General features: G+C 41.0%; 1 protein-coding gene across 2 annotated transcripts in view; it reads right to left on the bottom strand.

The window, feature by feature from the left end:
• Dnajc13 (DnaJ heat shock protein family (Hsp40) member C13) overlaps positions 1-13,469 on the bottom strand; it is a 116,579-nt gene that overhangs the window by 76,445 nt on the left and 26,665 nt on the right. For both annotated transcript variants that reach the window (XR_009592333.1, XM_021647800.2), the window contains exons 3-6: positions 6,536-6,611; positions 5,636-5,785; positions 5,143-5,184; positions 1,445-1,645 (exon numbers count right to left, since the gene is read on the bottom strand). Coding sequence is in view for 1 of the 2 variants with exons in the window: in XM_021647800.2 (XP_021503475.1) it covers positions 1,445-1,645; positions 5,143-5,184; positions 5,636-5,785; positions 6,536-6,611 (469 nt within the window). In the remaining variant the exon portion in view is untranslated. The remainder of the gene's footprint in view (positions 1-1,444; positions 1,646-5,142; positions 5,185-5,635; positions 5,786-6,535; positions 6,612-13,469) is intronic.

Here is a 13,469-nt window from a genome sequence, read left to right as displayed (position 1 = left end):
CCCACCAAAAGATCAAACATAGCAAATGCCTGCAGTCCAGTGAGGAGGCAGCATTTGGGCAGGAGATCTTGAGTTACTTTAAAATGAAGAAAACAAGTTTTTTTTCCTTTGGGCTTTCATGTTTTGTGTCTACACTCCTATGTAACAAAATATTTACCCTGTGTGTTCCTAGATGAGGGAAACCAGGATAGTATCCATCAAACACAGAAAGCCTGCGGTGAAAAAGGGCTGACAGCAAACTGCATGTTATAAATCAGATTAATGGCGTGTCCATTGTTGTGTTTGCTCTCCTTTTGCTACCATCTACCCTTCTATGTATAAGTGACCTGGTACTGCATTTACTTTGCTAGCTAGGGTAGCATATTCATAAAACACTAAATTTTGGGACTGCGTTTCCTGGACACTAGGATGGCCACAGGAACTAAAACTGGAAATGTGTAGTTAGGCCTCTCCAGTTACAAACACTAGTGCTTGTATGTGAGCTTGTAAACTTAAGTTTTATCAAAGAAAGATAGATTCTAAAAAGCATGGCTTCCATTACTGACCAACAAACAGCATGTCAGCATCTTAAACAGCATCAAAAATCAAACAACGCAGAAAAATGAAACAAAATAAAGAATAAAACAATAAATCATACATAGCACAAAGCCCCACCCGAAAAAGGGAACTCTAAAATCACACATACTATACAGCCACCCAAATATATGCTTCCCAGTTTCCTAATAACTCAAACTTACCAGGTAAAAGCATGCTGTATGTTCCAGACTTGAAGTGCCAATGTACACACATATTTCATATTATAAACAGCTCAACAGAGAACAGAATTCCCTATAACTAAGATTTCTAAATTACATTTTTTCAAAGAAAGCTCAGAAACTTTCAGGTATGATATGATGCTGATAAAAACAATAGCACCACTTATGAAATGCTACTAAGTAAGGCACATGTGAAGCACCTTACATAAATTACCTCACCCAGGCATCAGACACACATGCAGGACACAAGCACAAGTATTCCACACAATGTGAATATTATTCTCTTCATTTTAGACACAGAAAAGGGATTCAACCTTAGATATCTCTGACATCACAGCCTGTCAGGCTCTTAACACCACACTTCCTCCCAGAAGATATAGGAGTTACACACTGAAGGGTGAAAACAGTACTTTCTTCAAATAGTTAGATAGTCATGTGTGTTCAAGTTCGGGTGGAGGACAGAGGACAACCTCGAGTTTTGTCCACCTCTGTTTTTCCCAGATAGGAATTCACCAAACCCCAGCCTGTCTGTCTCTCCAGTGCTAGGACAGATGTACTGACACACCCAGCTAAGCCATCATTTTTAAACTGTTGTCTGGAGCTCTACGTCAGGTCCTCAAGTCCTTCTCTGACTATCTTCCCAGACTCCAATTACATTACTTTGAAAACTTCTTATAAACACTACTTACCAATCTACTAAATCCTCCATAAAGTATACAAAATCCTCCTTGGTAATCAGAAAGATCTACGAAGCCTTCAATATTCCTATAGTCATAGGAGCAGAGCACTCTGTTGGTTACAGGATTTATTTGGTCAAAGCCTCCAGGAGTTACTTCCAAAACCACAGGTTTTCTTGCATCACTCCAGTGATGCTTATAGCAGTTATATCTCTAGAGAGAAGCACAGCATTGCCTTCAGGTTCAAATTTAAGCATGCCACAAAATAAAGGTACAAGACTGTGTAGTCACCGTTGAGAGGACCAAAACTCCAAACACTACGCTTTAACAGCTACTAAACACTCTGTCAGGTTGTTCATTTTAGCTAGGGAGAAAGGGAAGAGGAGAGGAGTATTTATTTCATTAAGAATGTTTGCATTAACTGAGGATATTCTATTCTTCCTTAATTAGCAAAGGCCTAGGCTTACAATGTGTTGTGAGAGAATTTTAAACTACCCTTATATAGCTCTAAATGGAAAAGAGGAAACAGAGGAAATTGAGCTGGCAAAAGCCTGTGCCTATGGTCCCGGCCTCACAGAGGGTGAGGCAGAAGGATTGCTTGGGCCCAGGAGTTCCAGGGCAGCAGAAGCAACAGAGCCAAATCCTGTCTCAAAAATCATAAAAACAACACAAAGAATAAACCAACCAATAAACTGTACACAGCATAAAGCTCCACCCAAAAAGAAGAACCTAAAATCACATATAATATACAGTCATGCAAATATATGTGTCCATAGGAGACCTTAAACAGAAGAAGAAATGTATTATAGGCGAATTTTCCATGGAAAAAAAGGTTTCAACTTTTGATTAAGTTGACTTTCCAGGGAGGTCACAGAATTAAATTTAAAGATTCTGTGGTAGCACAGTACATCAACAAAAAATTTATTTATACCCAAAAAAGTTTGAAGCCAAAATTTTACCAGTGGTATGATTTCTTAATTATGCCTGAAAGGTTATTTTGAGTTCTGATCACAATAGTAAGTAAAACACCAGGGGATGGTAAGTTCCCTTTGCAAATCAGAGTAGCTGGGCGTCAGACTATCAGCATGATCCTTTTACTATTCAGTTTTTTCCCTTTTTATGTTTTATTGTTTAATCAGCATATAATGTGGTTAGACACGTTTTAACAAATTTTTGTGGTTCACCTTCTCCCACTTCCTCTAGTTTCATTCTTCAGAAAAGGTTTAATGATGGTTACTAAGCAAAACAATGAGGTACAGAAGAAAATAAATATAAATTAAAAGAAGCTGGAGACAGAGAAAAGGACAACAAGTCGGAAGCTGTGGAGTATCCCCCCCTGCACTCAGGGTTTTCTAGCCACCTGTACGAGGAACGCACTGTACCGTTCTTAGTAAACATGACCTGGCTGGCTGCTCAACAACACTATTTTTGGTGGTAAGAGAAATTCTCTTTCAGGTGTCTAGCAAGCAGTAGGGAGCTGCAATTGTGAACACTCCCATTGACATCTAACAACTCAACAATGGCATTCACAGGGCCAGCTCACACCCGTGGCCTCAGCACACTGTTCTACACAGTTTCAGACACAGAACAGGTCCACAGAAAGAATTCTGCAGAAAAGATAAAAAAAAGTCTCTGCGTTGCTCAAGAAGATAGTCAGGAGCCTGATGATGGCTGACAAAAGGTGGATCAATGTCATACCTCTCCAGCAGGAAGGGCTGTGAGAAAACACTAAATATGGTAGTTTTTCTTTTCTCATGTGTATGCATTCATATGCTTGATGTGTTCATGTGTGGGTGCAGGTGCCTGTGTATATGCACGTGGAGGTCAGAGGTCAACACTGGTGTCTTTATCTCTGTCTACCTTATTGTGACAGGGCCTGTCAATGAACCTGGAGCTTACTGACTGGCTGGCCAGCAATCTCCAGGAAGTCCCAGTGTTGGGATTATAAGCGTGCACCTGGCTTGGCTTTTCAGGTATAGGTGGGGGAGGAGGGTTCTGAACTCAGGTCTTCAGGCTTACACAGCAAGCACTTTCCAGTACAATGGCGCTTTTCAATTAAGCTTGCCAACACACCCAAACTCACTCTACAGGATAGCCTCCATTTCTCTCAGCTGAGAGCGACCACTGATGGAAAACAGATCATTACCTCTAAGAACTGTTGAGCCCCAGCCTAAAACACTGTAATTTAGAATATATCACAGTTGGCAGCAGGCCTCATGATAAAATTCAACATATGTAATGGAGGTGCTTGGCCCAGCGTCTGAAGCGGAGGCGCTGCCTTACTCTGGAGGTGCAGAGGTCACGTCCTCCAGGTCTGACAAATGTGAAGTGACTGGAGTTAACTGATACAGTGGGAGCCACAGACAAAACTGCTGAGTTTGGGAAGCAGTTGTCATCAAAACAGTCACAGAAAATTCACCTGAGATAACTACAACAAACACACCAAGTTGTGATTTACAGAAACCTCCTCAGTAACAGGAAACAAGCAGCTTGTCAGCAGACATGAAACCATTTGAAATGGCTCCTGGGTAACCAGCCAAGGGCTAGCACTGAAATGAATGAGGCTCTGAAAGTATAAAGCCATCAGAAAAATGCCCATAGGAAAAACAGGAGAGGGCTGGTTCTGTCAGTGCATCAGAGTTCACTTCCTAACTTCAGCGAGCAGGCCACGGCTTCTACTGTGCTAGAATTTAAGGTTTCATTTTCTCCCTTATGAAAGAAAAAGCAGCCAGGCAGGTCTGTAATCCCCATTACGTGGAAGGCTGAGGCAGGAGATAGTCTGCCTGGCCACTGAGGGAGTTTAAGGCCGTCTGTGAGCAGCTTAGTTAGACCCTGTCTCAAACATTAAAACCTGAGGACTGCAGATAGAGCTCAGTGCTGGAGCCTGAGGTTTAATCTCCAGTGCCAGCGAGAAAAAGTGCAAATAAAGGTAAAACCCATTCACGGTTAAGAAATTTAGTGTATTATTAAAAAATCCCCATATCCTCCCATCCCTTCTCCTTGGAAGTCTCTGGTTTAATGAAGAGGTCTGGCTGGGAAAGTCAATATGGCAATATGGCATTTCCCAAAGCTGCTAGCACCATGCTGGGCTTTTGTACAAGCCAGACCCAATGTGGGAGCATGTAAAAACCTCCCACCTCAAACCTTCAATAAAGCAAACTGCTGCAAGTGCTAACAGCTGCTGCAGCGTGGCGAGGACTATAAGCAGCACCCGAGTGGCCGCACTGCTTGTAGATTGGTTTATTTTGTGTGTACAAGCATCATGCCTGCACATGAGTCTGTGCACATGTCTGCACGGTGCCAGTGGAGGTCAGAAGTGGGTTACTGCATCCCTTGGAACTTGGAACTGGAGTTCTGGGTGGTGGTGAGCTGTTATGCAGGTGCTAGGAGCCAAACCCAGGTCCTCTGAAAGAATAACAGGCATGCTCAACTGCTGAGCTAGCTCTCCAGCCTCGACACTGTTTTTAATGTTTAATGGTTTTGTAGCAGATGATTTGTTTCTTATCTGACAAAAATAAGTCTGAAATATTGTTTCTCGATATTTGAGTTTCCTGTTAAAGTACACTGGTCTCTTTCTCTGTTAAGGGGCATTGAGGTAGTGCTGCCTTTCGGCTTTACTCTAACAGGAACACACAAGTAATAGGATGACTTCTACAATGAAGATAGCATTTAATCATGTAAGAACACACACTGATAATGTCAAATCTTACCCTTCCTGTGATTTTTCCCTCTGCAAAGTCAGTTCTAAATCTCTGAAAGAGAAAACACAATCACAGTTTGTGAGAATAGACTGGTAAGCCAGTCCTTTCCACCCAAAACAGGTTTAAAAAAAAAAAAAGCCACAACTCAGTAATTATGATACTAAACTGTTATAAAATTTATAGAAGTATATTTAATAAGGAGTGTGGAGTTTCACTGATGAGTAAAATAGATTAAACATACAATGCTTCATCCTGTATGTTAGTTCAAAAGACTAACATACTGTTAAATATAAAGGATTTCCCAGTGTCTGTCTGTCTGTCTCTCTTAAATAGGAAAGAGAAAGTTTTAGTGTCAAGTCAAAAAAGGTTAATAAAAAGCAGAGGAGAGGGCCCTGGGTCAGCTAACAGAGTGGGCACAGGGTCAGAACTCAGTATCTGGACGTAATGTGGCCACTTCACTTTCAGATAAGAGAGACCTAGTTTGTGACATGGTTCTGCTCACCAAAGCTTCCGTAAGCAGCTCTGTTCTGTGCTCTGTAGAAAACTTCAATGTTTCTGACTTTTTCCCACTGCCTTTACGAAATGTGAGGTTGAACTCTGTTCCTTGTCCTTTCCCAACAGGGCTGATGCTGCAAATGTCTCCATAAGGCCACTGGCAAGAAGAAAGTAAGCCTTTAACTTTTGCTCTGAGATAATCAGATGCAACATTTGTTTTCATCTCTTTCCTTCTATATTCTCTGCTTAAAGAAACAACATTTCACAGATACTGCAGGTGGAGGAGTGAGGAGCAGTGCCTACAGCAATACCACAACTCACGTTCTTGTAAAAGTTTTTAATTATTAGAAACAACAACAGTACTATGGTTTTAATATTAACATAAAGCAATTTAAGTAAGTGAAAAGAATTAGGGAATAACATTTCATGACTGTATTCATTAAGAAAAACCATCTATAAAACATGCCTATAAAATTAAAAGAAGCTGAACTATCTTTAAACATGCTTACTTATTCGTGATCAATTAGTCTTGCTTTTACAAGCAAGTAATTCTAGTTTTCTGGTAAGTCTGTGAACACCTGTGACATAACTTATATGCTTAATTAATAGTAACAGTTTGGAAAGGGACTAATTTTATAGAGAAGATGACTCGAAACAGTAGTAACATAGGAAAGTCATTCATTCCCTTGAGAGCCTAGAAGGTATACACAATATACACACGCACACACACACACAAACACACCCCTTATTTCTTTACTTCTAATATTGAACACAAGATGTCATGCACACACATTCATCTTCAGACTAACATTTCTCTCCTGAAATGCTGGTTTCAGCAGGTAAAATGCACTGTAATCTTGGCTTTTGAAGGTTCATATAAACCCCCAACAGCTTTTAACATAATTACCTGATTTGTTACTTCTAAGGTATTGGGATTATATGTAGTAACTGCATGGGTTCCAACTGAAAAGACTCGCTTATACCTACAAGGAAAGACATGCCTACATTTAGTTTTAAACAGATTTTTCTAGGAAAATACATACAATACTAACAAAATGAACATTACAATAAATAAAAATATGCTGGCTAATGAATGGTTCAATAGGAATTAAATAGTTTACTTTTATATTTTCATATTCAATGTCCTAAAATTGTAATCAGCATTAAAATACACCTATTTTAGTGGGAACTATTTAATATTCCTGCATAGAAAATATGACCTCGGCACAAATGTGATGATGTTAGCACAGATTAAGTTGGTAAAGCACCAGCCAAGCATACTGAAAGAATTCTACAGAGGACATTTTTCTGTTAACAAGACACTACAAATGGCTAATTCTTTCGAAGTACCCTTTCCTCAAAACCACGACGGGAAGGAAGGGAAGTACAGCTGGCAGTTGCTCAGCACAGCACATAAGGAGACGTCAGTTCCTAGTTAAGCAACTACCTGCTGAGTTTCTGTGCTGCAACTTCAGACAAGCAGGAAGCCTGCTCCCAAACAAGACTTTACTTCTTACTTTCCTGCCTTTACTGAAAGGAACATACCAAAACAAGAAAAACTACTTGGATTATCAGTATCCCTGATGAAGAGGAGCACATATGGATAAAAGTAGATATTCAACTAGAAAAATATTTAAAAATAAAGACAACTCTTCAGATTTAAAATGCTAAAATGAGAAAAAATATTAGCTAGAATGTGAAAATGTAAGGAAAAAAACTAAGAACAAAAAATCACTAACTGAAAGACACACATGGTAGACACACATGATATGTATTCACTTATAAGCAGACATTAGGCCTATAATACAGGATAACCATACTATAATCCACAGACCCAAAGAAGCTAAGTAACAAGGAGGGCCCAAGGGAGGGTGCTGGAATGTCACTCAGAATAGACAGCAGAAGTGGATAAAAAAAGGGAACTGGACAGGAGATGGAATGGGGAGGGAGTCATGGGTAGGGATCAGATGTGGGAAGAAAGGGGTGGGGGTGAGAGGGCTAGGAACAAGAAGGAAAACTTAAGGGGGGCATCTCTTTGTCTAGCTGGAGGCCTGCAACAGGGTAGGCTCCTGGGAGGACATGGGTGTGACTCTAGCTGAGACTCCTAATAGGGGAGGGGAGACATGAAGACTGAAGTGACCACCTCCTAGCCAGACAGGACTAGTGGAAGGAGGGGAACAACAACCCACCTACAAAACCTGTGATCCAAAAATTACCCTGCCTACAAGAAGTGCACGGATAATAATGAGGGAACAAAGATCGGGAAAGCCTAACCAATAACTGGCCCAACCTGAGACCCACCCATGGTAGAGGGCCAGCCCCAGATACAAATAATGATACTCTGAGATTCTTGCAGACAGGAGCCTAACTTGACTGTAGCCTGGGAGGCTCCAGCCAGCAGTGGATGGGGACAGATGCAGGAACTTGCAGCCAAGCATGGAGCAGAGCTCCAGGAGTCCTGTGGAAGTGTTGGGGGAAAGATGGAAGGACCTGTACAGGACAGGACAGGAACCTCACAAGAAAATCAACAGAGACAACTGACCCAGTTCCATGGGGGAGGGGGTTGAGAAACTGAGACATCAACTAAGGAGCATGCACGACCGTGAACTAGGCCCCCTGCACACATGTAGCCTATGGGCTGCTTGGTCTTCGTATGGGGTGCCTGGTGAGGGGTGGGTGTGTTTTGAACGTGGACTCTACTGCCTGCTTCTGGATACCTTGGCTGCCTTGGCTGGCCTCAAGGGATGAAGACAAGCTCAGTCCTATGTGGCTTGATGTGCTGGGGGAGGTGACATGAGGGGGGCTCTCCTTTTCTGGGAGTAAAGGAAGAGGGGAAGGAGGAAGGGGAGACTGGAAAGAGAGGAGGGAGGGGCACCTTGGGCAGTAAAATAAATAAAGAAAAGAAAAAAATCACTACCACAGATACAGAATTAAAAAAATATTTTTATAACTCTATGCAGATAAATTTCAAAATTAAGAACAATAACTGCAGAGAAGAACTTTAGAAAACTGCAAAGAATGACAATGTCCAAAAACACCAGACTCAGCAGTCTCCAGAGTGGGGAAACTGGCAACACCCATGCTTTAAAAAGCAAAACCGAGAGTAACAAAGGCATCTTAAAATCTCTGACTGATACTAAACCCCGGCAACTCAAGGAAAACTGAGACACTGGCCTGTTTTTAAAACAAGCATGGATAACAACCAAGTAGCTTCAGACAGGGCTAGGAACAAGAAGGAACAAAGTTCAATCAGAAAAAAACAAAACTATTAATGATTAATTATAACTACTGAAATACTTGTATTCAGTAACATTTTAATTATAAAGATGGACAGTAAAATACATCAAATACTGCCCAGACCTCTAGGTATTTCTGTATATACTAAATAGATCCATACTTATCACCCTGCACAAAACTAAAGTACAAGTGGATCGAAGACCTCAACATAAAACCAGACACACTAAATCTGTTAGAAGAAAAAGTGGGGAAGAGCCTTGAATTCACTGGCACAGGAGACAACTTCCTGAACAGAACACCAACAACTCAGGCTCTAAGATCAACAATCAATAAATGGGACCTCATGAAACTGAAAAGCTTCTGTAAAGCAAAGGACATTGTCATCAGCGCAAAATGAACTGGGAAAGAATCTTCACCAACCCTACATCTGACAAAGGGTTAATATCCAGAATATATAAAGAACTTAAAGTTAAAAAGCAACAAATCAAGTAATCCAATAAAAAAAAAAAAAAACAAAACAAAAAAACAGGGTACAGAGCTAAACAGAGAATTCTCAATAGAGGAATATTGAATGGCAGAGAAACACTTAAAAGAAATGCTCAAAGTCCTTAGTCATCAGGGAGATGCAAATCAAAACAATCCTGAGGTTTCACCTTATACCCAACAGAACAGCGAAGATCAAAAACTCAAGTGACCTGGGATACAAAGTAAATAACCTGTGATTAATATAAAAATAAAATAAAAATAAAACAAACAAACAAACAAAAACTCAAGTGACAATACGTGCTGGAGAGGATGTGGAGAAAGGAGAACCCTCCTCCATTGCTGGTGGGAATGTAAACTTGTATAACCACTTTGGAAATCAATGTGGCACTTTCTCAGACAGTTAGGAATAGTGCTTCCTCAAGATCCAGCTATACCTCTCCTAGGCATATATCCAAAAATATGCTCAAGTATACAACAAGGACATTTGCTCAACCATGTTTGTAGCAGCTTTATTCGTTGTTTTTTTTTTTTTAATTGAAATTTTATTTATTTATTAAATTTTTATTTTTTAAATATTAGTTACAGTTTATTAACTTTGTAACCCAGCTGTAGCCCGATCCCTCATTCCTTCCCAATCCCAACCTCCCTCCCTCATCTCCACCCTGCTCCTCTCTAAGTCCACTGATAGGGGAGGTCCTCCTCCCCTTCCATCTGACCCTAGCTTATCAGGTTTCTTCAGGACTGCCTGCAATGCCCTCCTCTGTGGCCTAGAAAGGCTGCTCCTCCCTTGGGGGGTTGGGGGGGAGGTCAAAGAGCCAGCCATTGAGTTCATGTCCAAAATAGTCCCTGTTCCCCTTACTAGGGAACCCACTTGGATACTGACCTGCTATGGGCTACATCCGAGCAGGGGTTCTAGGTTATATCCACACATGGTCCTTGGTTGGAGATACGGTCTCATAAAAGACCCCTGTGCCCAGGTATATTTGGTCCTTGTGGGGCTCCTGTCCTCTCCAGGTCATACTAACTCCCCCTTCTTTCATATGCTTCCCTGCACTATGATCAAGGTTTGGTTGTGAGTCTCAGCATCTGTTTGATGCAGCTTTATTCGTAATAGCCACAACCCAGATGTCCCTCAATGGAGGAATGGATACAGAAATTGTGGTACATTTACACAATAGGATATTACTCAGCAATTAAAAACAAGGAAATCATGAAATTTGCAGGCAAATGGTGGGAACTAGAAAAGATCATCCTGAGTGAGGTATCCCAGAAGCAGAAAGACACACATGGCATATACTCACTTATAAGTGGATATTAGACATACAATATAGGATAAACATACTAAAATCTGTACACCTAAAGAAGCTAAGCAAGAAGGAGGATCCTGGGTAAGATGATCAATCTTCACTCAGAAAGGCATTGGACATCAGAAGAGGGAGAAAACAGGGAACAGGACAGAAGCCTACCACAGAGGGCCTCTGAAAGACTATACCCATCAGGTTATTAAAACAGATGCTGAGACTCATAGCCAAACTTTGAGCAGAGTGCAGGGAATCTTATGAAAGAAGGGGAGATAGAAAGACCTTGAGGAAACAGGAACTCCACAAAGAGAGCAACAGAACCAAAAAATCTGGGCACAGGGGTCTTTTCTGAGACTGTTACTCCAACCAAGAACCATGCATGGAGATAACCTAGAACCCCTGCACAGATGTAGCCCATGGCAGCTTAGTGTCCAAGTGCGTTCCCTAGTAAGGGAAACAGGGACTGTCTCTGACATGAACTCAATCGCAGGCTCTCTGATCACTTTCCCCTGATGGAGAAGCAACCTTACCAGGCCACAGAGGAAGACAATGCAGCCAGTCCTGATGAGACCCGAGAGATTAGGAGCACAGGGAAGGGGAGGAAGACCTCCCCTATCAGTGGACTTGGGGAGGGGCATGGTAGATAAAAGAGGGAGAATGGGATTGGGCTACAACTGGGATACAAAGTGAAAAAGTGTAATTAATAAAAAATAAATAAAATTTTAAAAAGATGTACAGTATATTAACGAAAAGCTACTACTAGACTCAAGAGGAACACATCATGCTTCCATTAAAAACAGGGTTATCAGCCAAGTGTGCTGATAATAGTCTATAATTTGGGGGATCAATGCCAGTGCTCTTGGCTACATTCCATCCTGATAATGATACTCTACTGCTTAAGACACCATAAACTTGAGCCGTAGAAGATGGAAATATTAATCTCGTATTGACCTGGAAGCTTCATTACTACTGGCTAGCTTTCATTAGAGGTGCCACACTTACTACCAGCTTCTTACCCAGCTATCAACTGTGTGAGCTACAAACACAAGAAATGCCCACTGGTCTAAGAGTGGCACAATCATCACAGGAGTAACCAACTACTTTTTGATGAGTATAAGACCCACTCCACAACATGAAACCCATACTTGGCACCGTTGTTGGGCCAAGAATCTGTGACTACACAAGTCATAGGCCCTAGGGGAGAACCTACTACTATTATTCTACTAAATGGGCATAATATTAAACTGATTATTAGGACCTAATATTGCACCCATAGATTAGTGCATTTTTCAGCTCTCGTCAGAGAAGCTTCTATTTGAAGAAGATGGTGATTCAGACAGAAAACACACTGGTGATAGCGCTGAGAGCAGGAGACTGCAGAAGATTCAGCCCTAAATGCCACATCCATATCAAACCTCCTTTTCCCAAGGCTCAGCGATCATTGTGGACTCACGGATGGAAAGAATGTAAGAGGCAAATGTGGTGAATAACTACAAGGAAATGGGATCTTCCAGACACAACAGCTTCACATATGAACTCACAGCAATTATGACATATACAAGACCATACCAAATCCCAACACAGAGAAGAGAGATGGGTATCAAGTCCCACCCCAACCAAAAAAACTACTGCTAATGAATAGCTGCTGAGAAAAGGAGGCAGTTTTCTTAAGAGTGTAGCCCCTGGTAATCAACCACACTTCGATGGAAAGCCATCCATCCAAGGACATATGAATAACACAAACGGAACTTGATGAACAACACAAAAAGAACAGCATATTTTTGTTTCTTTATTGTCCATTTTTTTCTAAGCAGCATACCGTATAATAACAATGCCAAAGTTATTTTTCTTTTTGCCATATGGGCAAAAGATTAAAAAAAATGAATAGGGTAAAATTCACTTTTTTTCCCCAAAATATTTAAGTCTGACGAAGAACAAGAAATTAAAGAATGAAATTATTTCCTTCAAACAGAACATATTTCTCCCTAAGGTAAAGTGCGGGTCAGGTGACTGGTGAAGCAGACAAGGACTTATCTCCATAGCTAGTCATAAAACTTCAAAGAATTAGTCAATTAGTGGGACTAAAAGAAATACAAGACTCCTAAAACTGATATTTGACCTGGGATACAAAATGAAATCAAATGTTCAATAGATATTAATTCACAAATCCTACTGTTAGAATCACCTTTGAGAATGAAAAATCAGAATCTCTGTAACCCAAAACTAAGACAGCAGTGCCAGGGAGGCGGCTGTAGCCAAGCTCGTGTGTGGTTAAGTGCTTACCCTGTGAGCAGAGGAGTTTCGATCCCGGTAGGTGCTGGGTGGGGATGGCGACCTGCCGGTAAAGCCAGCCTTGGAAGGCAAAGGATCTACACAGTAGGCTCGCTAGGGAGACAAGCCCTAAAAGCTGGGTCTGGGTTTACGTGAGAGACCAGACCCTGCTTCACTGAAAAAGGCGAAAAAGCATTGGAGGCTGATTTCTGATATCAACCTTAGACATCTACATGAATGCATATGCAGACATATAGACTACATACACATACATGAAAAGAAAACAGTAAGAGTATAGAATTTCCTTTTGTGAGTAAAAAGAATAGCAATTATAGGTCTAAAAAATATCCCAAGAGTTAACTACCAGGTGCTTTTTCTGCGGATCGGTTTAAGAAAAGGTTTACTTTTATGTATTCTTTTCCTCATCTTTCCTGCCACACAAAGCCTTCTAATATCTGCATTAGTTTTTAACTGATGCTGGTTTGTACGTCTGTATTTTGTCGTGTGGTGTTTCAGTGCATGTGTACACTGTGTAAAGCTCAAACC

Source organism: Meriones unguiculatus, chromosome 6 (assembly GCF_030254825.1).
Source record: "Meriones unguiculatus strain TT.TT164.6M chromosome 6, Bangor_MerUng_6.1, whole genome shotgun sequence".
Classification (NCBI taxonomy): domain Eukaryota; kingdom Metazoa; phylum Chordata; class Mammalia; order Rodentia; family Muridae; genus Meriones; species Meriones unguiculatus.
Note: the sequence above shows the minus strand (reverse complement) of the source record. Positions and strands in the feature narration are given on the sequence as shown.